Here is a 24782-nt window from a genome sequence, read left to right as displayed (position 1 = left end):
AGTAAACTTTGTGCCAACTAAAATATTTCATTAAAAATGTTTATTGGTTTAGCTGAACGGTATGTGTTGATGGTTGATCTTCAGTCTCATCTATGATCTGCTGTAGCTGGTCATTGACATTCTTTAGCTGTTGCTCTGTTCCCAAGATTGATCTGGCTTCAAGCAACATGGCAGGCAGACAAGACGGGCCAAACTATCAGAATGAAATGGAGAACGTCACAGGGTTTACATGAGAGCATTAAAGAGAACTCTACAGAATGACGGTTAAACTGCAAACTGAACACTAGCAGATGTTCTCACCGTTTCCACCTCATCCGGATGAGCGGTGCGGTGCTTCAGGTATCTCCTGTTGAGCTCCTGCAGGTTGTTGAGGAACGAAGTTCCTTCTCTCAGAGCTTCGAGTCTCTGTTCCAATTCATCGCATTCTTTCTGAAGCGATGTCAGCTTTGCTTTTCCTCTGTGAGAACACACACATTCAATAGACCAACATCTGACAGAATGACTGTGTTGCCATGACGTTTACATGCATTGTCATTCTAACACTGGGTTCACAATTAAGCGTTTTGCGCGAGTAAATTACATACAAGGTGAATGCAAAGACACGTATCGACGCGAACTCTCGTCTTCCGCAAAGGTTGAAAATATTTACATTTTATTTACTTTTATCCAAAGCGACTTACAAAGAGTTTAAGGAGCAATAAGCGATATGTCATACAGCAGCAATAATGCAACAGGTGCCAATACAAAGTTACTAGTTTTAACAAAAGCCAGACCAATACCTGTTGAGAGAAAGAGAGAGGGTTAGTGCTTTTTTTTCATTTGTCTGACAAGTATTCACAGAAGAGATGGTTTTAAGTAGTTTTTTTAATGTTGTGAGAGATGTGGTTGACCGGACCGAGTTAGGAAGAGTGTTCGACTAGGATGGAGTTGTGAAGGAGAATGAGCAGGAAAGTGATTTACTGCCCTTATGAGAAGGCAATACAAGACGCCGCTGGTTTGCTGAACGCAGGGATGTTGATGGGATGTAGGAGGGTGTGAAAGTATGTCGGTGCAGATCCAGTGATAGTCCTGTAGGCAAGCATTAGTGACTTGAATCTATTTGTCAGATCGCATCACTCACGCGAAAATAACAAACTTTTCCTGAGAGTAATAAAGAGCGTGGAATGCGATTGTTCGCATTTGCTGTGAACCCAGCATTACTTGACATTTACATGCATTGTCATTCTTACTTGATGAAGTCATTTTTGGCTTCCAAAAGTCTGGTCCTCTTCTTGTTAATGGCACTATTGACCTAAGAGAAGAAATCAGTCAACACCTTCAAAATAAAAGTGCCATTGAAATAATAATGGAGAATCACCTTGGCGTTTTCTCTCTTTAGATTCTTAAGTTCTCTTGATTCTGTTATCTATAAATAAAGAACAAATCACTATTTTAAATGATTATTCTGACATCATTAGTTGAATTAAAGATGTGTTAAAATCATCTCACGATCTCTGAGAGCTGCTCTTCAACTGAGCGAATGAATGCGTCAATGGTGCGCTTCACAGCGTCAGAGTTCACCGTCTGCCTGCAGAGACATCACATGATAACTCATGATAAACATCATTAAAACAGTGTCTGTTTGTTGAAACATACTTATACTGGCCGACAAACTCCTGAAATGCATCAAGCACCACATCCAGGTCAGATGGACTTCTTAAAACTCTCGCTCTTTTAGAGGGGCCTGCTCTCTCTAGACACACACACACAAAACATACATTTACTGTATACACACTCGCTCTCAAGAGGGCGTGAGTGAAATTAATAACAAAAATATTCAAATTGACTAACAGGCATCCACATAGAGCTAGCTGTTTAAAAAGAAATACTGTACATGTGATTCTTCAAATCTAAAGTTTACAGGTTCAATACCGGAGGACTCTGATGAAGATTTTCTTTTGTGTTTTTGTCCACTCTGCCGTCGGCTGGATGATGATCGCCTTCTCTTAGATTTCTCCTTGCTTGGATGCTGAAAAACATTACATTACAGGTTAAAGTCGGCATATATAATTTAAATTGGCGTATATACATTTAAAATGATCATTCTAATTGTTTTACACATTGTTGCAGTGTTTATTATAAATGACTTATAAGTGCATATCATAGATTTCTTTTATTAATTTGCACTTGTAATCTTTAATCAAAAACTTAAACCTCCTCCCCTCTAGAACGACCTCTCTTCACTTCTGGTCACGAGGAATGGCACGAGGGCGGGGCTCCAATGACTGACAGATTGCAAAAGTGCATTCAAATCTTTCAAAGATCCAATCAGTTCTCGATGAATGAAATAAAGTCCCGCGGCCCGCCCTACATTTTTCCTCATTTCAGAAGTCTTTTCACTCGGGTATACGTCACGATTTGGAAAAAAATACAATCGCTACCTCCGTTTCCATGCCGACTTTAAAAAGAAACTCTAGACAGGATGACACAAGCACCTGAATTTCTGCCCTCTATCTATCTGTCTAACCAGTAGAGTTTATAAAGTGAGACATACAAAGCTCTCATCCTCATCTGTAAGCTCTGCTGAGGATGAACATGACCTCCGTTTTTCTCCTGGAGATGTGCCTTTTGCTGACCTCTGACCCTTCTGGAATGATTAAAAAACAAAGCCATATATAAATTCCATGCCAGACACACAACAGCACTCAGGTACGATCATTTATTGCATTTTATATGAAATTAAGTAGCAGTCACACCTTGGAGGTGGCAGTCAGCGATGCTCTTTTCTTCCCTACATCCTCTCTGTGCTCCGATATGGTTGGCAACGCCCCGCCTTGAACTCTTCTGAAGTGACGAAATAAATAATAAAGACCAATTCATATCATCAACACCAATGAAACCCAAATCCATCTCAGAGAACCCCTCACTGTACCTTACTGTGGCCGCTGCTCCTTGTTTTCTTGGCTCAGATGGTTCCTGGTTCTCTTCGGATGCTGTGATCTTCTCCAGTGCCTTTGAAACACTTTTGGATTTATTTGTAGTCGGAGTCTCCCCAGCAGCTCGCTGTCGGCCCGTCTTTTCTGGGGCAGCTCTTTGGTTTTGTTCAGCTCTAGGACTGAGATCTTCCTCCAGAGCCGTGCTGTGAAGCGGGTTACCTTCAAACGACAACAATCACACGACTCACTCGTTGTGGGATTTTTAACACCGTTTCATTCAGTAACTCCCTCCAGTTAACACTGGCTTCAAAATATCATTTCTATCCAAAGTGACTTTCTGCATTAAGGTCAATGCTTTGATTAATGACACACGGCGATGCTTCACAAAGCAATCCATGCGAGGTCAGTAATCTGTGCTACAGCACATGTGAGGGATATTAAGTTTAAATACCATGTGAAGAATATTGCTCCTCCTGAAGGAAACTGGCTTTCTCTATGGATGAAATGTCCAGCGTCTGCGGAGCCTCAGACTCCACAACATCACCACTTTTAGCCTTCACGCTCTGAAACAAAAACACATTATTAGTGATGCTTTGAAAAAGCATAACTATTGTTATTCGAACATACATACTTGTAATTATTCTTGTTCCGCAAAAAGTTTGGCACGCTACTTGTCCCGCAGCTTAAGCGTAGACCCATGAATGAATACATCACATCAACGGGCCTATTCGGGAATGGTGTGCTATGACTTTTATAAGTGATCGGGTGGGGGGGGGTGCGATAGGGGGGCGAAAAACCACCAGGAAAAAGCAACCTAGCAACCGATCCCATAGACTTCCATTATAAAAGGTTCAGGTGGATATCTTTGCAACACAATGTCATAGAGACAAGGGGGTGGGCTCGTTTTACTCAGGCAACCAATCAGTGTCCCAGGATCATCATGAAGCTTCGAAGCCACGCCCATAGCAACAAAACATGTCAGCCTAGCAACAGTTTAGCAATACCTATATCTCTGTATCGGAACATCGTAGAGAGACGGGGGTTGGTTCTTTACACTCATAGCTTAGAGCATCATCAATTGGCAGATGCTAAGCCACGCCCAAAGCAACCAAACAGGTTAGCCTAGCAACCATTTAGCAAAACCTATATCTCTGCATCAGAACATCATAGAGACACGGGGGTGGTTCGATTCACTCATAGGTCAGAGTATTATCAATTGCAGATGCCAAGCCACGCCCACAGCAACCAAACAGGTTAGCCTAGCAACCATTTAGCAACACCTATATCTCTGCATCAGAACATCATAGAGACAAGGGGGTTGGTTTGTTTCACTCATAGGTTAGAGTATTATCAAGTGCAGATGCCAAGCCACGCCCATAGCAACCAAACATATTAGCCTAGCAACAGTTTAGCAATATGTATATCTCTGCATCAGAACATCGTAGAGACATGGGGATTGGTTAGATTCATTCGTGGCTTAATGTGTTATCACTCTAGTGCCCAGTTCCGCGGTATACACTACCTACTATCTAGTTATACACTACCATTCAAAGGATAAGAGTCAATCATTTAAAAGTATTGAGTAACACAAACTTTGGGACTTATGTTGTAACTAAAAATAAATTCAAAATCAAAACTCCTTTATATCTTCAGTGTAGTCAATCTTTGTGTAGAATTGGCAGACATATTCTCTGGTCATTTGATCAAGCAGCGTCTTGAGCTCTTACTGGGTGCCTTCTCTTCAAAAGTCCAAGTCATACATCTCAAAAACATTCTTATTAAATAAAATTCTAATGAATGACCCTAATATGTTTCAGCCAACATCGTATCTCATCACAACGTAACACGCATTACCAAAAGAAATAAATATCCACACACATAATACAATGTCATGTCATTTCATCAGGATGAGGGTCAAATTGTTTCCTGAATTTTAAACTAACGTTATATAAAACGATCACTAAAACACTAACTTTCAGTTCCTACTGAACAGCTTTCAGCGTTTTTGCCATCCGTTTCATCTCTGCTGTGAGTTAAATACGCACAAACATATAAAACAACTTATTATTAACGTGAAGAAAAACAACAACAAGCATTACTGTCAAAAAACGCGAAATGGGGTTTTACCGCGCGCGAAGGTTTGAATATCCGTCCCATACCATCTCAGACAAGGGGGATATTTAGCAACTTTAAATTACGTCTTACATTGTGCTTACGTAGACCAGTAAACGTATTTTGCGGATTAGTTTAATAGTTTATCCACAAAAATATTCGTAAATAGTTAAACGACACAACTTTAAATATTTAAAAAAAATACTTTTAACTAGTGTTGCACTCCCCTACCTTCAGTTCAAGTGGTAAGTTCTGTCTCTGTTATGTGGGAAGCGGCGACTCACTCTGAGCTCATTACTGCTCTCTGCGGTGTCAGTGCGATATAACACTCTGGACACGCCTTAACTCAAGTCCTCCTAACACACTTCAATATGAAGCACTTAAAACCCAAGAGCTGAGACCTAAAGCCAGTCCCTTCTGCCAGCTGCCTCTGAAACTTCACAACCGAACAGAACCGAATCAGAATAAACCAAATAATCAACGAAAGTCAAAAGTCATATTGAGATCATTGGGAAAAGGAAAGTAAAAACCAAAGTAAACTAGAATGCTATCGGAACCTAAACAGACAATAGAATGTGTCAGATGATGTCTACACTGTTGGAGATGTGAAACAGAGACGGATCCTGAGCGAACACAGACTCAGTGATCACAGTCTGGCCGTAGAGAGAGGCAGACACACACAAACATGGAGTCTGTGCCCACTGTGACACTGCTGAGGTGGAGACTGAGACACACTTTCTCCTTCATTGTGATCAATTTAAAGATGTGAGAGAGACACACTTTCACACAATGTCAAAGGTCATGCCAGAGTTTGATAGGTGTTGAGAAACCGAGAGAAAGCAGATGTTAGTGGGGAGAAGAGACACACATCAGCTGCTGCTTCATTCATCTATCAGCTGCACAAACTACTGCCTTCATCTGCTACAATCAATGCACATCTGCACTCTTGACTTCATTACATTCTCATGTTTCTGCCTGAAATATACTTTGATATTGAGATTTTATTTCCATATTTCATTGGTTTACTTACATATACTCTATTTTATATTTCATTCTATATTTATGCCTTACTCAGCACCTTAGTTTAATTTTAATCTCATGTTTGTACTTAATGTATGTCTTTTGTTATATGTTCAATGCTTTGGCAATATTGTAAGAACACGCAATCATGCCAATAAAGTACCTTGAAATTGAAAAATTGAAATATAACACGCAATTATTTGTATTTATCTACTGTACATAAAGATTATTTTCTTTCACTGCAGTAATTGAATAATTGGCTCTAAGTGTATAATAAAATACAGTTGTTTACTGTCTCGGTCTGTTTACACTGTCAATGATACATCAATGTTTTTGTAAACCTGAGAACAACATCTACAATACTAATTCAATTATTAAATCTATTAAAATTTGCTTAAACAAACAGTAACAGTACCCTCGACCTTCCAGCTTCCTGCAGTCGCACTTTGGAGTGTACACACTAGAAAATCTCAAGAGATTCTTTTTCTCTTTTTTCTATATATTGAAAGATTTTATTTGATTATTTATGTTTATTTGTGTACTTGCCTTTACAAAGTCTTTTAAGTTGCTTCTTGCATATATAAATAATAATAACAAAAAGTATTTTCTGACCACTTCCGGTCTGACACTCGTTCTGTCTGGAGTGGAAACGCTACAAAACTAAAGACGTTGTAACTCGGTACCGCCTCACTGACCCAAATCAGCCCAGCAGAGCCCGTCACGTTTCCCTTGAGCACAAACATAAGGTAATTACACCTTTAAAATCATCGATACCGACTTCTCAAATATAAACTATTACAAATCTAACGAGTTTTAGTGGAATAATTGTGCGGGCAAACACGTGAACTTCAGCTGTCACTGGATTAGCATTAGCACTAGGTAGGGTGTGTTTTTGGATGTTTGACAAGTGACATAAAATCACATCTCAGAACTCAAAGCGTATGACAGTTCATTGACAAATGATTCATGTATACATTAGTGATGTTTGATTGGAAATACGTGGTTTGTGGGGCATTCTGTCATCAAAATGACACACGATTTCTTATTTCGTTTTTATGTAACGTTAACTTACTTGTATATTGATGGTTATTGAGTTTTCACATGTATTTTCATCCATTACTGACAGCGGTGTTTGTTCGTGGTCTTCTCTTCTAAAGCATCAGCAGTAGTTTGTTAGCTGTGTATAGTTAGTGATTATTAATATAATGCAGATGAATCTTAATGTGACATCATGTAATAAACATCATGTATGCAGAGTGTGCCATTGTATAATTTCAGAGAGATCTGTTTTGACATACTGTATGCTGTGTGTGTATAATATAGTAAATACTGTTGATATAAAGTTAGATGAAGGACATTTGCTGATCACAGCATTTGTCGTTTCTGCACATGCAACATGTATGTTTCTGTTATTCCGAGTGCTCTGTTAACCTTGACAGTAAATGTTTCACTGCTGCGACACAGAATTTAATTAGCTGTTAGGTCGAGATCAATGGTGTTTATTTATGTGATCTAATATACAATGTTAAAGAGTTTAGTTTTATTCATTTGTCATGTTATTGTAATAGTAAAGTTGAATCCCAGCCTAACATGTGACCTCCAAACTGGTTCCCATAGTGTCTTTCCTGAGCGCCACAGGTGCTGTTTTATTTTTGGAGAAGTCTTGCACATGGCTCGTAGTTACGCTAGCACTACTATGAGATGTTTCTTCTGTGTAGAAGGAAGATTTGAGATCTATGTAGTATATTCAAAATATATGAATAATAATTTCAACCCTTATTTGTTTAACTTGCCATGTGAAGATCCCTATAAAGGTAATAGTGAGATTAGAACGTAGCTCTAGGACAGAATACAGATGTACCTGCTGCCCTGTTCTGTCTGGGACGTTTGATCTGCGGTTAGGTAACGGGTCTTATCTCAACAGTTAATGGTTTCAAAAGATTACACTCCTACCTGAAACCTCTATGCACCCGCCAATCAAACATGTTTGGGTTCGATTTTTTTGACATGTGCTTCTCTCTCGCTGTCACAGGCTGTAACGATGTTGGTGAAGGAGTTAACTTCCAGTTCTGCTAACCGAACAGATGCTTAATTTCCTATGGGGGTGGTTACCACTATGGACCCAAATCCCGGCCGGCAACCGCAGGCCCCGCCCCTGCAGCAGCAGTTAAGTGGGCATGCCCTAGTAGGGGTGGGGCCCGGGCCTCGTGGAAAGCACTATGTGTGTGGCTCGTTTGCCGCCTTCACCAACATCCTCGTGACGTTCCCCATTCAGAAAGTTCTGTTTCGCCAGCAGCTGCACGGAGTTCGCGTGACCGAAGCTGTCCGTCAGCTCCAGAGGGAGGGGCTTAGAAACCTCTACCGTGGGCTCTTGCCTCCCTTACTTCAGAAAACCACCACCGTAGCCATCATGTTCGGCCTGTACGAGGATTTTTCCCGGTTGCTCTTGCGTCACGCCCGCAGGAGCGGCACGCCAGAGCTCGTCACGCGGAGTGTCGCCGCGGCGCTAGCTGGAACCGCCGAAGCCGCCCTCACGCCCTTCGAGCGAGTCCAAACGCTTCTTCAGGACCATCGGCATAACGGGCGTTTCAACAACACCGCGCACACTTTCCGGACACTTCTACGAGACTACGGTGTGAGGGAGTGCTACCGCGGGCTGGTCCCGGTTCTGTTGCGCAACGCGCCCAGTAACATTCTCTTCTTCGGCCTCCGTGGGCCCATCAAGCAATGGCTGCCTGAGGCTCGGACCCGCGGGGGTCACATGGCCAATGACTTTGTGTGTGGCGGCCTGCTGGGGGCGGCTCTGGGCATCATGTTCTACCCGCTGAACGTGGTGAAATCTCGTGCCCAAGCGCAGGTGGGGGGCGAGTTCGTGCCCTGCGGTCGGGTGCTGATGACCGTGTGGCGGGAGAGAGGAGGCAGCATCGTTCTGCTGTTCCGTGGCGCGACGCTGAACTACCATCGATCTCTGCTGTCGTGGGGTATCATCAATGCCACCTACGAGCTTCTCCTGAAAGTTTTCTGAGAACACATTTCATCTGCCCATGCCTAAATATAAAGTTCACTGATATTACTTGGCTACTGTAAGTGTTGTGAAATGTAATTCTTCTCGTAGTATACATTTTTTTATCACTTTCTAGGGGGAGCTTGGGGTTCTGTGGGACATGGGAATAAAGCACAGTGTTGCACTACTGAAGAGCGTTTGTTTGTATTAGAAACATGTCAAGAGATTCGGTGCATTTATAACACAATCTCTGGACTGAAACACAGCGAGTCATGTGATGACGTGTCTTTTGTTAAGTGTAACTTGACTGAGTGTTCGTAAACATAAGGACGGCATCTGTGGACCATCTGTCTGTACAAGCCCTTGATGTTCGTGTTTTTGCCAATCAAAAAAAGAGAAATTCTGATGTATTCATTCAAAGGTTTTCATATAATGCTATTTTAAGTGTCTTGTGATCGGAGTGATGTTTTCACATAACTGTGGGTGAGAAGTAAACAAGTGATCTCATTGAACCGTATCAACATGAAATATGAAGTTACCTTTTTTCATTTCTAATGCACAATTCTAGCATAATGCAGTTATATTCAGAATGTTTATGTTGTCAGAACTGCTGATTATGATCATCAGTATATTAAAGAGACGTCAGGAACTATAGTGCATGAACACTGACAGCGTATCTATGAGTAAAAGAAATCTAGTTAGCCAAAGAGACATTCCATTGCTGTTTGCTGTTAGGCACCAAATTCAACCCTGCTGAAAAAAACAATAGAAACCCAACAGAAGACATTACAGAAATTCTAATGGTTTCAATTAAAACACCCTAAGAACCATTAGCTTTTTCCATTAAAACCATTACAAAATTCATTTTTGTAGTGTGTTTTGGGCATTATTCCAATTGGATCACATACCAGTAGAACCATTACAGTTTCCATTCAAACCAATACAAATCCATTTAAACCCATTAAAACCATTATAATTTCTTTAATGGTTTCTATTGTTTTTTTCAGCAGGGTACAAAAAGGATTTTTTTATTTTACTTTGGTTACAATTAGTTAACCAAAATTCCTTTCTGTAGTGTGTATTGGGCATTATTCCAGTAGGATTCAACATCCCACCAATAGAATCCATCACATACCAGTAGAACCATTACAGTTTCCATTTAAACCAATACAAATCCCTTTAAAACCAATAAAATCATTATAACTTGTTTAATGGTTTCTATTGATTTTTTCAGCAGGGTGGAAAAAGCTACTGGGTTGTAATGGTATTCTAATGGAAACCTTTAGAATTTCTTTGATGTTTTTTTTCAGCAGGGAAGGCAGATCAAATCATTGAAAACGGACCATTTTCATAATTGTTGTTGGTGTTTAGTTAATGATGTAGATTTTGTGTTTATTGAGTTGAAGTTGTGTATGTGTCCAGCAGTCACAGAGGTACTCGAGGTAAAATGTCACTTAGGGACGGCTGATCTTACTAGTGAGCATCTGTAGTGAACTGTGTGTTATTACAGAAGCTGTATTCCTGCAGACAGTAAATCTCAAAGTGTTTTGGAAAGCTGGCTTCATAAGATTAAAGTTTGACGGAGGCTGTAGAAAGAGTAACATTAAAACACTTTTTGTGTTTTATTTGAAGTTAAAACCGTCATGTAAAAAGAGAATCGTTTAGTAATGCTTTATATTTCATATGAAAACATCTATGTAACGGTTTTAGCACTCATTTTGGATGGGCTCAAATCATGATGCTCACATTATAAAACGTCATTAAAATACTGACAGGCATGCATATCATACAGAAATGACGTGTCTGCTGTTTGAAGTTATACAGGGTTAAATACTGTGGATTGGAATCGAATGCACACACAAGAGGATGAAAACGAGAATTTGCCCTGTATTGCTAAATACAACAAGTCACATCAAATATTTGCCCTCTGACGATGCAGAATCACCGTAAGAGACACAAAAGTGACAATTGCGCAACCTCGAGTCATTCTCATGTTACTCTTCAGCAGAACACAAAAGAAGATATACAACAACACTGAACTCCATTGACTTCCAATGTATGAACAGAAAACCACTGAGACATTTCTCAAAATATCTTCTGTGTTCCACGGCATGAGGATGAATAAAACATGAGTTCATCATTTCTTTTACTTGAATGATGAAAGAGCTACAGTAATTTGGGCTAGCATTTACATTTGGAGATCTTTTCCATGCATCAAAGGACAATTAAGAGAAAAGCCTTAAAAACTGGATTTGACTAGAGATTAAAGTACAGTCACTCACACAGATTACAGTGAGTGTACCAGTAAACAATCCCATCATTCTCTCTGTCTGCCCTGCAGGAGACTGAGTGAGTTTAGTCCCAGACATAATCTGTACTCTCCTCCTGCACACGCCCATTCACTCTTGACTGATGTGTGAAAATAAATCTGTGTTGGTGACTTGCTGGGTTGTTTTCAAGTTGTTCATTTAAATCAACATAGAAAAAAATCCATATTTTGACTCCCATAGTAGGAAAAATTACTTCATAATCTTTTTGTTCTGTTGAACACAAAAGAAGATATTTTGAAGAATGTAGGACAGCAAACAGTTCTGGGGCACTTTTGACTACCATTGTGTTTTTTCCTACTATGGGAGTCAATGGGGGGCAAAATCTGTCTGGTTATAAGCATTCTTCCAAATATCTTTCTCTGTGTTCATCAGAACAAAGACATTTATACACATTTGGAACAACTGGAAGGAGAGTAAATGATGACAGAATTTTCCTTTTTGGGCGAAGTATCACTTTAACAACAAAAATCACAATACCTGCCAATATAAAATAAAAAAAATAATTTAAAGTTCTTGCATTGTGTACGAGTACATTTCCACACGACATTCTTATTACTGTAATAATTATGATGTAAATAATGTAATAATGTAAAACATGTCATTGTGACACGTTTGTTTTAGGATGACGCGTGAGCTGGACATGATTTACCCCTGAAAGCTTTTGAATGCAGTAAATCGGACAGACGCTACACAACACAGAAGGGTCATTCAAAATCAAACTTTTATTATCATGAACACAGTGGAAGGAATGCAAAACATACTGTCAGTTGTCCTTTCTCATGTATCCACAAAGCATCTTCACAGATTCAAACTCCATCTGTGCACTTCACTTTCAAGTGTAATCGTCTCAACACACAAACTCTATAACAAGCTGTTTGTTTTTTGCTACATATTCGTTTCCAGTTTATTTAATATCATTCTGAGAGCTTTCATAGAGTTTAGTTTTCATGTTTGTTCTCTGGTAGCTCAGTATGAAAATTGTTCCCGTTTGAAAATCTGGTCTGTGGTGTGCTACTAAACAACTGTTCAGTGTTCTTTCTCACTACTGATCTCTTACAAACTAGCTTTGTGTCATCTGACGGGCTACATAAGAACATAAGTCTGGCAGTGTGTGTGTGGGGATGGCGGGGTTAATATGGGTGATGCAGCGGCCATCTGGAAGCTAGTCTCTAACTCATATTAGAAGTGAACAGTGATGACGTCATAATCCATCCACTGACCTCAATTTGCTCCTGTGATTCCAGTGATGTCATTTTTCATACACTGAGTGGAAGCTGAAATTTAAAACCTGATCTAAGAATGGCCGAGGAGAATTTGAACCTCGCCCGTTACGCCAGAAACGACAAAAAAAAATGGTCTGAGACTATGAGGCTACGCTCAAACAGATTCTTACTGAATTTGCTTTAATCCAGCTAAAGTCGTGTAGATCAATGCTGAATGTGACAAAAACAGTATTCTTAGACTTTATGCAAGAAAAACTCTTGGTAAATTATGAACAAAACCAACCGTTGATTTACATTAGCCAAGAAAATGTCCAGATTTGAAACAATTGAGCGTAGGTTCATTTAAACACATTTTTACATACACATCGGTTCACATTTCACCCAGCGTTTTTGGGGGGGGTATGGCTAAAAACTCATTTTTGTGTGTTTTTGTGTGTTACTTTGGCTGTAATGTGAAGCAATAAAAATGGGGGGCGCTCTTCAGCCGTCTGTGCATTAAAGCAGATATTTTCATTCAGCTATAAACAGAACTACCTTCAACAATCTAACATAACCATAGTACGCCTGACAAACCCAGAAAGAAGCCGGTTTATGCTAATACACAATAACGCCCTTCAGTGATGCTGAGAAGGCAAGTTGTGTTGCGCTGCAAATCTCATCTGCATTCACATTTACACTGGAGCATGACTGGAGCGTTCAGAGTACACAACAATTGGTGCTGACAAGGAAGAAAATCCTTTTCAACCAAACTGAAATCAACAGAAGGCAAATTCAGTTAAATATAAATATATGCCGCATTTCCATTGTGATGTCATTGAACGAAATATCATGAAGGTTCTCTGAGATAAAATATAAGGCTTGGGTTCATCAGGGAAGTCCTCTAAAGTAAAAATATTAGTGATCCACAACAAAAAAATAAAATTCATTATGTATAAAATGTAAGAAAGTATGATACATGGAAAATTTCTAGATAAAAATCGTGACACTTGCATAGTCAAAAAAACTAAGGACAAGTTAGGAATAGTGTGAATATCGTTGGGATGGGGTGCTACAAGGTGACGACGCTGTTGTGTAAACATGCCCCAATTGTGCTATTACGTCTTTGGACCACACCCATCTCTGGGGTTAACAGTCAGCTGATAGGCCAATATAAAAACTAACATCAAAAGCCCAACATGACATACCGACGCACAAGAATCCCAAACAACAGTCACATTTCTATTGCCATCTGCTCTCATCCTACAGTCCAACATGGATTACAGACAAAAAACAAAATCAAAGTCCTTTGGATAGTTTTGTGAGATGTTACTGCATAAGTATTCAGGGTATTTAGTGTCGATTGTTGTACAGGTTGTCGGGGGTTCTAAGAGCGTCCGTACTCTTTCTCCATTCAATTGGTACAGAGCAGCACTAAACTAAATGTAAAAACGCGTCATAACACTGTTAATATTAGGTTTCCATGGTTATCAGAGCAAGAGGTAGGGATATCACAAAACACAAAATGCAGGTTAGAAACCACGGTGCACATATACTGTATGTAAAAAATAAATACATACTACAGACTGTACATACATCAGGACTGAAAGAACTGTTAGAAAATACGTTTGAATGCATAATTCCAGTACGTTTATATGTGGACTTGGCAAGACAAACAGGAGAACACGTCTCTCTTGTTAGTTCCTCGGATGTGTGTGTTTGCTCACGGCACTTACAAAGATTCTTGTGTGCCAGCACACAATCGCTTTTTACATGCCTTACAGGCATCGCTGCTTTACAACTCTCTGCGGTCCAGTTTCACCCTTTAAGCCAGATTAAAAGTTCAGAGGTACGTTTCCGTTGTCTATGTCTGGCGTCCGTGTCCTAAACAGCTGCGTGAGAGTGAAGACTGTAGAGATGAGAACCGTACACTGCTTGGCCAACAGCCTGACGCCTTCGCCTTCTCTCGCTGTTTGTACGGCGGCCACGAACTCTTTGTACAGGTCCACGATCTCCTCAAGCTTCCCCAAGGCTTCATCCGCGTCAATGTCGCCATGACAACCTCCACAGTCCGAGCAGGGCACTCGCATGCAGGTGGAGGCTAGTTGCACCAGCGCGCCGAAGCTGTTACCGAGCGACAGAAGAGCGTCGTCAGGTGCCCAACCCACCCTTGTGGCCTTCTGGCATCCCGACGCCAACCTCCGCGCCTCGGCCTGAACCAGGCATCTCTCCGTCTCCGAAATTGTCTGCTCGATCACACCGTTGCCGTTTTCACACTCTCCCTTGCGAGTGGGGGGGTACACCGAGGATGGTCCTCTCTTCAACACTAAAAGCAGTTCATCAATGTCTCGCAGCAGAGAAGCGTAACTCTCTTTGAGCCCAGCACCCTTCTGGCTGCTCACGTAGCGATGGCCCTGTAAGAAGCGGAAGGGATTGTCTACAGATCTGTGGTCCAGACACAACGATTCCAGCGGTCTGGGTGGGATCAGGAGTGGACTGAGCTCAGAGGACATGGAGAGGGGACGCGGTGAGTCTCTCAAAAGGGACAGAACATTTGGAGAAGGGGCAGAAAGGGTGGACGGTGGAACCGGTGTGGGTTGAGGAGGTTTACTGATCTGGTTCCGACGGGAGAACTCGTACACGGTCAGATTGTCATCAAAGCCGCAGATGTCCTCCGTATGCCCACTGAAACAGTTGGCGTACACCGTATGGCAGCCGCAGGCATCCCGATGGGAAGGACTCGACGAAGACAGAGAGGAAGCATTGTCCAGTCTCATAACTACAGGGTTTTCTTTCTGTGACTGAGGCTGTTCAGACTTGCACGTCCCAAAATGCTTGTTCAACTCTTCTACAGATAATTGCTGTCTCAGGTCAGGTTGGCTGGATGATGCTGGTGCAGGAATCGGGGTGGCCTCCTCCGGTCCATCTTTGAGCTTCACAATGACCACTTCAGCATCTTTCTCCTTCCATTCGATCAGAGACGACACTGAAGTGGCTTTAGGAGAAACTTTCTTGGATTCGTGATTTACGTCTGTTGAATGAGTGCCGTTGATTCCTGTCGATGAAATAGTGTTGCTGAGTGCTACAGTGCCCAAAATCTCTTGGGAACGGGTGAGGTACCACGGCATATCCTGAATTCTCCCACGCAAGGCTGTGGCTGAGAGACGCGCGGATGAGCCCGTTCTGTTGGGGAGGTTAGGATTTGGATCTTCAGGTATGATACTGACAGACTGAACAGAAGGTGAAGCTAAGGGAGAAGGACTCGGTGTGTTTGATGCACTTGACGCTTTCATTGAAGAGCTTTCAGTCTTGAGTTCAGTCCTCAGGTTCTCGTGACTTTGAGATACACCCTTACTCAGTGTAGCAGGTGGAGAGGTACCATTTCTCTGAGACCAGGGGTGTAGGGAAAGACCATTAGGGGGAACATTCTGCTTGGCTTCAGGTTTTTGTGATGGGGCATTAAGCGGTGTTGACTGTAAAATGATGGATGAAGGTTTGGGAGGTATTGGAGGTTTTGTGTTTAGTTGAGGCTCTGGTTTTCTGCTTTCAACAGTCTGCTGTAGATAATTCTTGTTATCTCCTGTTATGTTTCCTGTGTTGGTTTTTGGCTCTTTTTCAATCGGCTCAATGTCTTGAGTATCAAGTCCTCGCACGTGATTTGGAGTCTTCTCCAAACATACCGATGCATGATCAGATATTCCGTTTTGAGGTTTGGGTCCATTCTGAAGAGTCTCTGGGTTCTGGGGAGGAAGGGTAGCTTGGCGTATCGCTGTGATTCGGGAAGACGACATCACTGGTCCAGGTCCAGTGACTGGTTTGAACTCCATAGTATCCGGCTCCATCTCCAGAAGCTGTGATGACAGATGAGCGTTTCGGCCAGGGATGTCACCATTACAGTGCTGGGCTTTCTGACCCGACGAGACGTTAGCAGTTAGAGGTTCAACAGGTGTAGATTCAGGAGGTAAAATCAGTGAGGGCTGATGGATCTCCACTTCAGTGTTGGCAGACTCCGGAGCGATGTGATTAACAAGAGATGGTTTCTCATTATTGTTCTGTTTGTTAGTTTGAGAGATGAGCTCTGCTCTTCTTTCCTCTTCATTGCTCGCTGTGGATTCTTGATGCTTATTCTTCTCCATGTGAGCTTTGAAATCACTGACAACATCTTGTTTGTTTCCCAAATATTTCTCTGCAAGATAATAAGAAAGAGAGAGTGTGAATCATTTAGAGGAACTGAAGAAGTGGATATTATTTGTTTTTCATGTGAAGCTGCTTTGTAATGCATATACATAGTATATAATATATTATGAACGTATGAATTGTGTATAAACAGAATTGAGTTTACTGACCTGTAGTGCGTTTCTCTGCTACCGGAGGAGTAAATCGATCTTGAGCATCAAAGAATTCCTCTTCTGATTCTGAGTCTTTAACATTTGATGTGTCAGATCTCATGGTCGCAGCTCGTGCTGTTGTCTTTGAGCGTCTCTGTTGTTTCGGATCAGTCTGATTGTTGCTGCCTCTCTCTTGTCTGTGAATCCTGGAGAAAAGTTCTTGAAAATTCACACCTGCCAATTTAGCATTGATGCTGTATGCGCTACAGGAGGCCAACACCGCCTCGAATTCAGCCGACATGCTGGAAACATCATTGTCCTGCTCTCCCTCCTCATCGTCTTCGTCGCTCAACGCATCATCGCTGGCCGTGGGAGGACTCGGCAAACTGTCAGACATTTGCGAGAGGTCAACGAAGCGCAGACCCGATCGATCATTGTAGGTCAGTTGAGAAGGTCGTCTGGGTTTGTTTAAATTCCCCCTCTGATTCATACGCTCCGGCACCTCCAGCAGGTACGGATGATGAACGTCCAGATCTGACGTGCCGGAACTGAACTTCTCCTCTTGAGGAGCATCCTCACAGTCCAGTCCACCGATGGCCACTTTGATGCTCTCCTCCAGTGCGTTCAGTGAGTTACTGGATAAACTGGAGAAGCTGCTGTTGACTCGAGGGTCCGTGTACCAACCCATGGTAACCGAGTAATCCTCGTCCGCAACGGACTCGCTCTTTCCGGCCTCCTCCTCTCCTTCGTCCTCCAAACACGGATGTGTTACGATCACTCTCAGCCTCTCTGCTTCAGTCCTCCTGTCCGCCTCGTCTTCGTCACCTTCCTCTGTGCCGTCATTCGTTTGATTGGACATGGTGTCTTCTGACAGCTGAGCGTCCAGCAGGCCTTCCATGACATAATCATCTTCTGAACTGTCTTGTGAATCGCTGCCACACCGAGAAATGTACCCTGCGCATAACAAACATTTCCAACTCATTGAACACATCTGAAAATACATCCCATGTGATTGAAATCTTCACGAAATCTTTACCTTCTGCAGGAATGCGTCTCATTTTAGGTCTGGGTCCCCAGCGAAACACATTTATCGTGGGGTCCACCATGAGTTTGCAGTATCCAGCCAGCAGACAGGCCAAATCTTTAGCTCCCACTGATTCCATGAGTAAAGCTAAAGGCTAAACGAGCAGAGAGAAAGAGGTTTGTACAGGTGTGTGAATGTATGCTAATGAATATTTCCTCTGTGTCAGGTGCACACCTGAATGTCCTGCAGGTAGATCTTGACCATGCTGATTCTGTCGGTCTCTGACAGCACCTCTATTCGAGTGATGTAATGGAAGTCTATGATGGTGGAGATCATGTTGAGCTGGTGGTTCAGTATTTGACTGATGCCGTATCTCGATCCCACCAGCAAAGTCACCAATGATTCTCTGTCCTGCAGCTGAACACACACAAACATCTCCACCGATCACAATCACACAGCCACAGATAAAGAATGGAGATATAATCATAACACACTTCTATCGTCTACTAGTTGAGCTACAGGAAAGCTTATGTCAATGTGTTCTAGTCTACTGTAATGAATCCATAGCATCATATATTTTGGCACAGTAAATTCAAATATAGTGGCGCACCAATCTCATTGGCTCCTGCATGTTTTGGGACTAAACACGCATATGACAACTAGTCACGAGACAAGTGAATTTCAGCGTTATCGTCATGTCGCCATGTCTGAATCCAATCATTTGGGTTATTTTCATCATGGACGTTTGAGCTGTTTGGAGCTTCAACATTTTGGGACCTACAGTATATATGAAGCGACAGATACTTCTATAAACATCATGAGTTTGGGAAGTTATGAATCTGGGGTGACATGTCGGTGAGAGAATTTTCATAATTTGGTGAACTATTCCCTAAAAAAATACCTAAAACTTGGAGGCTGCTTACATTTACATTGACATTTATGCATTTGGCCGACGCTTTTATCCAAGACGACTTACATTGCATGACACTATACATTTGTATCTGAGTATGTGCAATCCCTGGGATCCAACCCATGACATTGGCGTCGCTAGCGCCATGCTCTAACCACTGAGCTACAGGAAAGTTATGCTTGACAAACTTTCTTCAGAAAGTAATAAAACTAATCTAATAAAACCGTCTGGAAATGCACACGTGCTCGTGCAGGTTTAGTTTGTTATTTGAGTTGAACACAGCAGATGGACTGAACTCTCTCTCTCTCACCAGCATGGTGGCGTTGTAGGTTCTCCCGCTGTATGACATCAACTCAGCCATCTGGGTCAGATAAGCCAACCGAGCCTGAGACACAGAAATCACCTGAAACAGTCAGACAGAAAGAGACAAAGTCAAAACAGACCACGTGTTTGAAATAGCTGCTTTGACTATTGCTGCAGTATACCAGATGCATACTTATACATACTATGTACTCCCACAATGCAATGCTCCTGATACTTAAATTCACGCATTTGTCAGATGGTTATATCCAAAGTGACTGGAATTAATGTCTTTCATACCATGGTCTGTGTGAATACTGGATTCTGATTGGCTGGAAGGTGTGCATTAAATCCATTTTTGAAATTAACTGACAACTTACCGTTATTTTCACCTGTTTGATCTAAAATTACACTGTAAACATCAATAAAAGCTTTAACTTGGCAGATGACCATGGTATAAGCGGGATAATCCACAGCTAGCCGTGCGTTAAGTAAGGGATAATGTACAAGCAGCCGGTTGTTATAGCAGAAATAATCCCCGACAGTGTGATCAGAACCCGCTTATTAAACGGCTAATAGCCGCATGAGAAAAAAACAAGTGACATGAAATGTGAATTTGAAATATTTTATTAGCTCATGTTTACAGACCTTCCGCGAGGAAAAGCCGTTTACTTTGGTTTTAAGGTAAGAAACGACGTTCAGATGTCACAAATATATTTACATTTAATTTGTCAAAAAAAACTGTCAAAATGATTTGCTGCATCCGGGTTACCGTGTGTTATTAGTTTTGAGAGGTTTTTTCTGGAAATAAAGGATTTTAATGCACTTCGCGGAGAATTGTATTAATATCAACATAGGGTTTACCAGTACACACACACAGTCACGTGCACGAACGCACAAACACACACACACACCTTCTGTCGTGGTTCCAGCAGTGACTGGATCTTCTTCATGTGATGGTTGATGGCTTTGCGCAGGTCTTTATCTCTCATGTTTCTCAACAGGGTGGGAGAGATGAAACTTTCCAAACCAAACTCTTTCCTGAGACACACAAACACACACACACCTGCATTAGAGCGTTGTGTTTTATAATAGAGTACATGCGTGTGTGTGAGCGTGTTCTTACACAATACTCTTGACTGATGCTCTGGTGGTTTGTCCACAGCTCGCCATTTTTTCATGCATGTGCAGCGCCGCGAGTCTCAATGCTGTGTTGCATTTCATCTCCACTGCGTATCGTTCCTGTAACACATCTCCAACACTCTACACACGCATGCACGCACACACACACACACACACACACACACACACACACACACACACACACACACACACGCACGCGCACGCACGCACGCACGCAGTATGATATCACAGCAGTGTTTTTATTGTACAGTGTTTATATTCTACACACACTCAGTGTGTTACAGTACCTGTTGAAAGAGATACTCAAAGGCCACGGGGTCATCCTGCAGAAGGTCGATGGGGTCTCTGGGTATAAAACACGCCCTGAACAAACACCTGTAGTCATGAGAGTCTTTCTTCTGCACCACCTGAAAGAAAAAAATATACTGTATGAGTAAATTCACAAAAAATAAATAATTTATATATAAAAATAAATTATAAAATGATAATGTCTATCTACTGTGCATATTAATTTTTTAATTTTTTACATATTTAGGAAATATTTATATATACAAAATTATTATGCCCAGTAAACAGATATATATTATGTAATGCGATTAATCGCGATTAATCTTTTGACAGCCCTAAAATAAAAATAATAAAATGATAAAACATTTATTAGATCAGGCTTTTTATGCCTTTATTATGACAGTATAGTATAAAGCTGACAGGAATGCGTTGGGTGGAAATAGGGGAGAGGGAACGGCAAAGGACACTCAGAGAAGCACATCTTTAATATGTTTTTATATTTGACACAATAACAGCCGTTTTAATAGCGTCTCTGAAGATGAAAAGTTATTCCTCAACATCTGCAGTGATGTGATACATGTGTGTGTGTGCGTTTACCTTCTGTATGAGCTCGTCCTCGTGCAGTAACAGTAGTTTATTGGTATTATACTGCTGTTCCAGAACCAGTGAGAAATGCTCAATGGCACGAATGGACAACTTCTCTCTCAGAGTCAACACAATGTCCTGAAACATATATAGAGATGTATATCAAACACGACAGAGAGCGAGAGAGAGAGCGAGAGACAGAGAGAGAGAGCGAGAGACAGAGTGAGAGAGAGAGAGAGACAGAGAGAGAGAGAGAGAGAGAGAGCCAATAAAACAGAAGAGCGAGTATGGAGTGGAAATATGGTGAAGGAACGCTCAAAGCGTCCAAAGAGGAAGGGGGATCTTCTCTCTGACACCAGGCCAAGACCTTTAGCCCAGAGAAGAGACAAGCGTCCAATATGGGCCCACAGCAGGTATAAATAGGCAGACTGCAGAATTTACGACTAAGGCTTAACACAGATCAGGCTAGCATTGTGTAGATGCAATTACTGCACCATGACAGTGGAGTCACACTGTGCATTATTAAGGTCACTGCAAAAGACATGATTAGTAAAGCTAAAGCAGGATCAGAGAGGAGGAGGAGAGAGAGAGAGAGAGAGAGAGAGAGAGAGAGAGAGAGAGAGAGAGAGAGAGAGAGAGAGAGAGAGAGAGTCTAAACCTTGACAGTGGTGCTCTTGTGAAATTTGAAGGCTTTGGTCTGGCCGTTCTCCAGGTAAACCTTCAGAACATTAGGCAGAAAGAGAAGAGAGTTTCCCTGCAAACAAAAACACAAATGTGGATTAAAACAGCATCAACAATCTGATTCCCCCTACCCATAACAAAACTCACCATATTATTACTACAGTAAACATTTTAAAACTGATTAATGCGGAATATCCGTGACGATTTTAGGGTAAAAATAATTAGAAATCAATTATTGAGTGAATGTCATGTAAACATCTTAATTAACTTCTGAGGCTGATTACATCTGGGGAATCATCTGCTGTTAAAGTAACCTCGCGCTCCGGAGAGCTAAAGGAACAGCTAACATCCACAGGGATTTAGAGAGTTGGCTCTGACATCTGAAAGGATCGCATTAACAGGTAACACGTCACAGTAGTGATGCATTTTTCTTTGTTTCATGTAGTCAGAACAAAAGCGGCAGATATTGTATGTGTTCAGACAACATGTTTCAGATATATTACTTGTAGGACGTAAGCTAGGCGGTGTCTTCCATGTTATTTAGAGTTTTTGTCTACATCAGGCGCGGCGCAATATCAAACGATACAATTGATTCTATATTAGTGATGTTTTTAAATGTTTCGCGCCTATCTGGTATAGACACGGTCACGTTACTGTCACGTTGATGACGTACAGATGCGCTCTGATGCGGTGCGAGCCGTCAGTCATTTAGCACAGAGCTCGGATTCATCCGCGCAGAGCAGCCAAAGCACAACCCACGTAAAGAAAATAACTCCGCATATAACTGACATTTTACTTCACTCTAAAAAGAAAATTCTGTCATCATTTACTCACTCTTAGATTGTTCCAAACCTGTATAAATGTCTTCGTTTTGCTGAACACACAGGAAGAAATTTGGAAGAATGTCAGATCTCACCCACTATTTACTGCCATAGTAGGGAAAGTAAATACAATGGGAGTCAATGGGGGTGAAATTGAACAATCTTCCAGATTTCTTCCTGTGTGTTCAGCAGAACAAAGACATTTATACAGGTTTGGAACAATCTAAGAGGCAGTTTACACGAGACCTTTTTATGAAAACTTTTTATACATTTTGGCTGTTCATTTACATGAAAATGGCGTTTTGGGGGACTGAAAACGCAAAATTTTGAAAACGGGTCTCAAAGTGCAAGTTTTTGAGAACAACGGCATTATCGTTTCCGTGTAAACTCTGAAGGTGCCGTTTTCCAAAAACGATGACATCATACGCATGCGTATTACGCGTTCAGTCTGTAGGCATGCGCGAGCATTCCCCAAACAATAATGGCGGCCTCCATGCGTGACATATCCATTATCATTTCTCCTGCAAAGAGTAGATTTTCTGCAGCACAACAACCAGCGGAGACATAGTATTTATATGCACACTACCATAAACACACATACACGCTGACAAAGTGTATTAAAATCGCTTTTAGATTAAAACAGTGTATGCGGATGTGCGCAAACACGTAGGGTTTCTCTATAGCGCAACAGCGTCATCCACTGGCCTGTTCGTTTTCCCGGATCCATGTAAATGCAGATTGTTTTGATAACGCTGTCTTGTGTACGTGAAACTTCAAAAACTTTTTGTTTTGTTTTAGTATAAACATACTCTAAGAGTGTGCAAATGATGACAGAATTTTCATTTTGGGGTGAAAATTGATTTAAAAAAATGGTGTGACGATTCCTTTCATCACGTCTGATAAGTTCACATGTAAGTCTGTATGAAAGGTGGCGTGTGTGTGTGTGTGTGTGTGTGTACTCACCTGAGTGTGACCGTTCACAACAACCTCTTCTGCAAAGCGCACTTTCACCGGGTTTCTTCTCAGTCGAGCTCTCTTCTCCGCCGTGATGAACGATGACTTTGGATTCTGACACACAAACACAATCTGATTTCTTTATCTGATATCTGTATGTGAGACACAAGATTAATCGATGGACCAATGAAAGAGTCACCGGTACCCACCACCATGTTTCTGAGGATCGTCATGGTTACAGAGTCCCGGCATTCCCTGAGGGCGGAGCATACACACATCAGTATGACATCAGTAGAGAAACCATGAGGTCATGAAGGGTGTCGTTTTCGTAATATTACCGAATCATCTTCTCAGCATTTTCTGGAGAAAGATCTTCTACGGCTCTGTTGTTGACTTTCAGGATCTGATCTCCAGGTAAGAGCTGACCGTCAGCGGGACCTCCTACAAACACACAGACACGTGTCAAGATTTATAACCTCCAAGTTTCTATGATAACGTGATCTAGAGATGCGGCTCAGGTCAGCAACAATCTTAAATCGGATTATTGATCAGAGTAAAATCACAGATTCTGTGCACACAGTGAAGAGTTTGTTCAAATGAATCTATCAGCAATAGTTCCAGTGACTCTGATCTCATAATGAATGAATGTGATGAGAGTTTAACTGGGAGATTGTGCATTCATTATTTACAAGACGTCTGGAGTTTCATGAATGTCTTCTATGTTTTATGGGTTTTTCCACAGACATCGTGATTTTTATACTGTACAAACTGTATATAGTATCCTGTAACCCTCACTCCACGCCTAAACCATCGCACAAACCTTTCTGAAATAAACAGCACTGACCTTGATTTATACGTAAACTGTGGGATTGATTTACAAGCATGAAAATGTCACCACAAGATCAAAAATTCTTTCTGGATAAATTTGGTCCTCACACTGTAGGGTTCACAAACACACGTGCACACACACAAAGCCGCATGCACACACCTGCACGCACACACACACCCGTGCACACCCGCGCACACACACACACACGCATGAACACACCCGCACGAACACATCCGCACGCATGAACACATCCGCGCGCGCACACACACACACACACACACATACATACGCATGAACACACCCATGCACACACATCCGCACACACATGTGCAGACACAC

General features: G+C 41.7%; 3 protein-coding genes across 6 annotated transcripts in view; 1 reads left to right on the top strand and 2 right to left on the bottom strand.

The window, feature by feature from the left end:
* Positions 1–40: 40 nt before the first annotated feature.
* cenpu (centromere protein U) lies at positions 41–4936 on the bottom strand. The gene is given in 12 exon segments (XM_057349280.1): positions 41–193; positions 301–457; positions 1230–1291; positions 1358–1405; positions 1489–1567; positions 1636–1732; positions 1912–2008; positions 2534–2626; positions 2736–2823; positions 2912–3134; positions 3367–3478; positions 4889–4936. Coding segments are annotated over 12 exon segments (1257 nt in total).
* A 1745-nt stretch (positions 4937–6681) lies between these two features.
* On the top strand, positions 6682–11854 carry slc25a51b (solute carrier family 25 member 51b). Its single transcript, XM_057349409.1, has 2 exons — positions 6682–6793; positions 8080–11854. The coding sequence occupies exon 2, from the start codon at positions 8146–8148 to the stop codon at positions 9070–9072; it is 927 nt and encodes a 308-aa protein (XP_057205392.1). The 5' UTR covers positions 6682–6793; positions 8080–8145; the 3' UTR covers positions 9073–11854.
* A 229-nt stretch (positions 11855–12083) lies between these two features.
* frmpd1b (FERM and PDZ domain containing 1b) overlaps positions 12084–24782 on the bottom strand; it is a 29206-nt gene continuing 16507 nt past the window's right edge. For all 4 annotated transcript variants that reach the window (XM_057349783.1, XM_057349782.1, XM_057349784.1 and 1 more), the window contains 13 exons: positions 23953–24055; positions 23824–23869; positions 23624–23728; positions 21817–21912; positions 21171–21296; positions 20573–20692; positions 20269–20405; positions 20057–20183; positions 19153–19245; positions 18167–18349; positions 17945–18086; positions 16927–17862; positions 12084–16766 (listed from right to left, as the gene is read on the bottom strand). In XM_057349783.1, coding sequence (XP_057205766.1) covers positions 14416–16766; positions 16927–17862; positions 17945–18086; positions 18167–18349; positions 19153–19245; positions 20057–20183; positions 20269–20405; positions 20573–20692; positions 21171–21296; positions 21817–21912; positions 23624–23728; positions 23824–23869; positions 23953–24055 — 4565 coding nt within the window. In that variant the 3' untranslated portion in view covers positions 12084–14415. The remainder of the gene's footprint in view (positions 16767–16926; positions 17863–17944; positions 18087–18166; positions 18350–19152; positions 19246–20056; positions 20184–20268; positions 20406–20572; positions 20693–21170; positions 21297–21816; positions 21913–23623; positions 23729–23823; positions 23870–23952; positions 24056–24782) is intronic.

The sequence above is a fragment of the Triplophysa rosa genome, linkage group LG13 (assembly GCF_024868665.1).
Source record: "Triplophysa rosa linkage group LG13, Trosa_1v2, whole genome shotgun sequence".
NCBI lineage: Eukaryota > Metazoa > Chordata > Actinopteri > Cypriniformes > Nemacheilidae > Triplophysa > Triplophysa rosa.
Note: the sequence above shows the minus strand (reverse complement) of the source record. Positions and strands in the feature narration are given on the sequence as shown.

What these genes read in the sequence shown, in the direction of transcription:
- slc25a51b (XM_057349409.1), top strand. Translation starts at nt 8,146, where the DNA reads ATGGGGGTGGTTACCACTATGGACCCAAATCCCGGCCGGCAACCGCAG.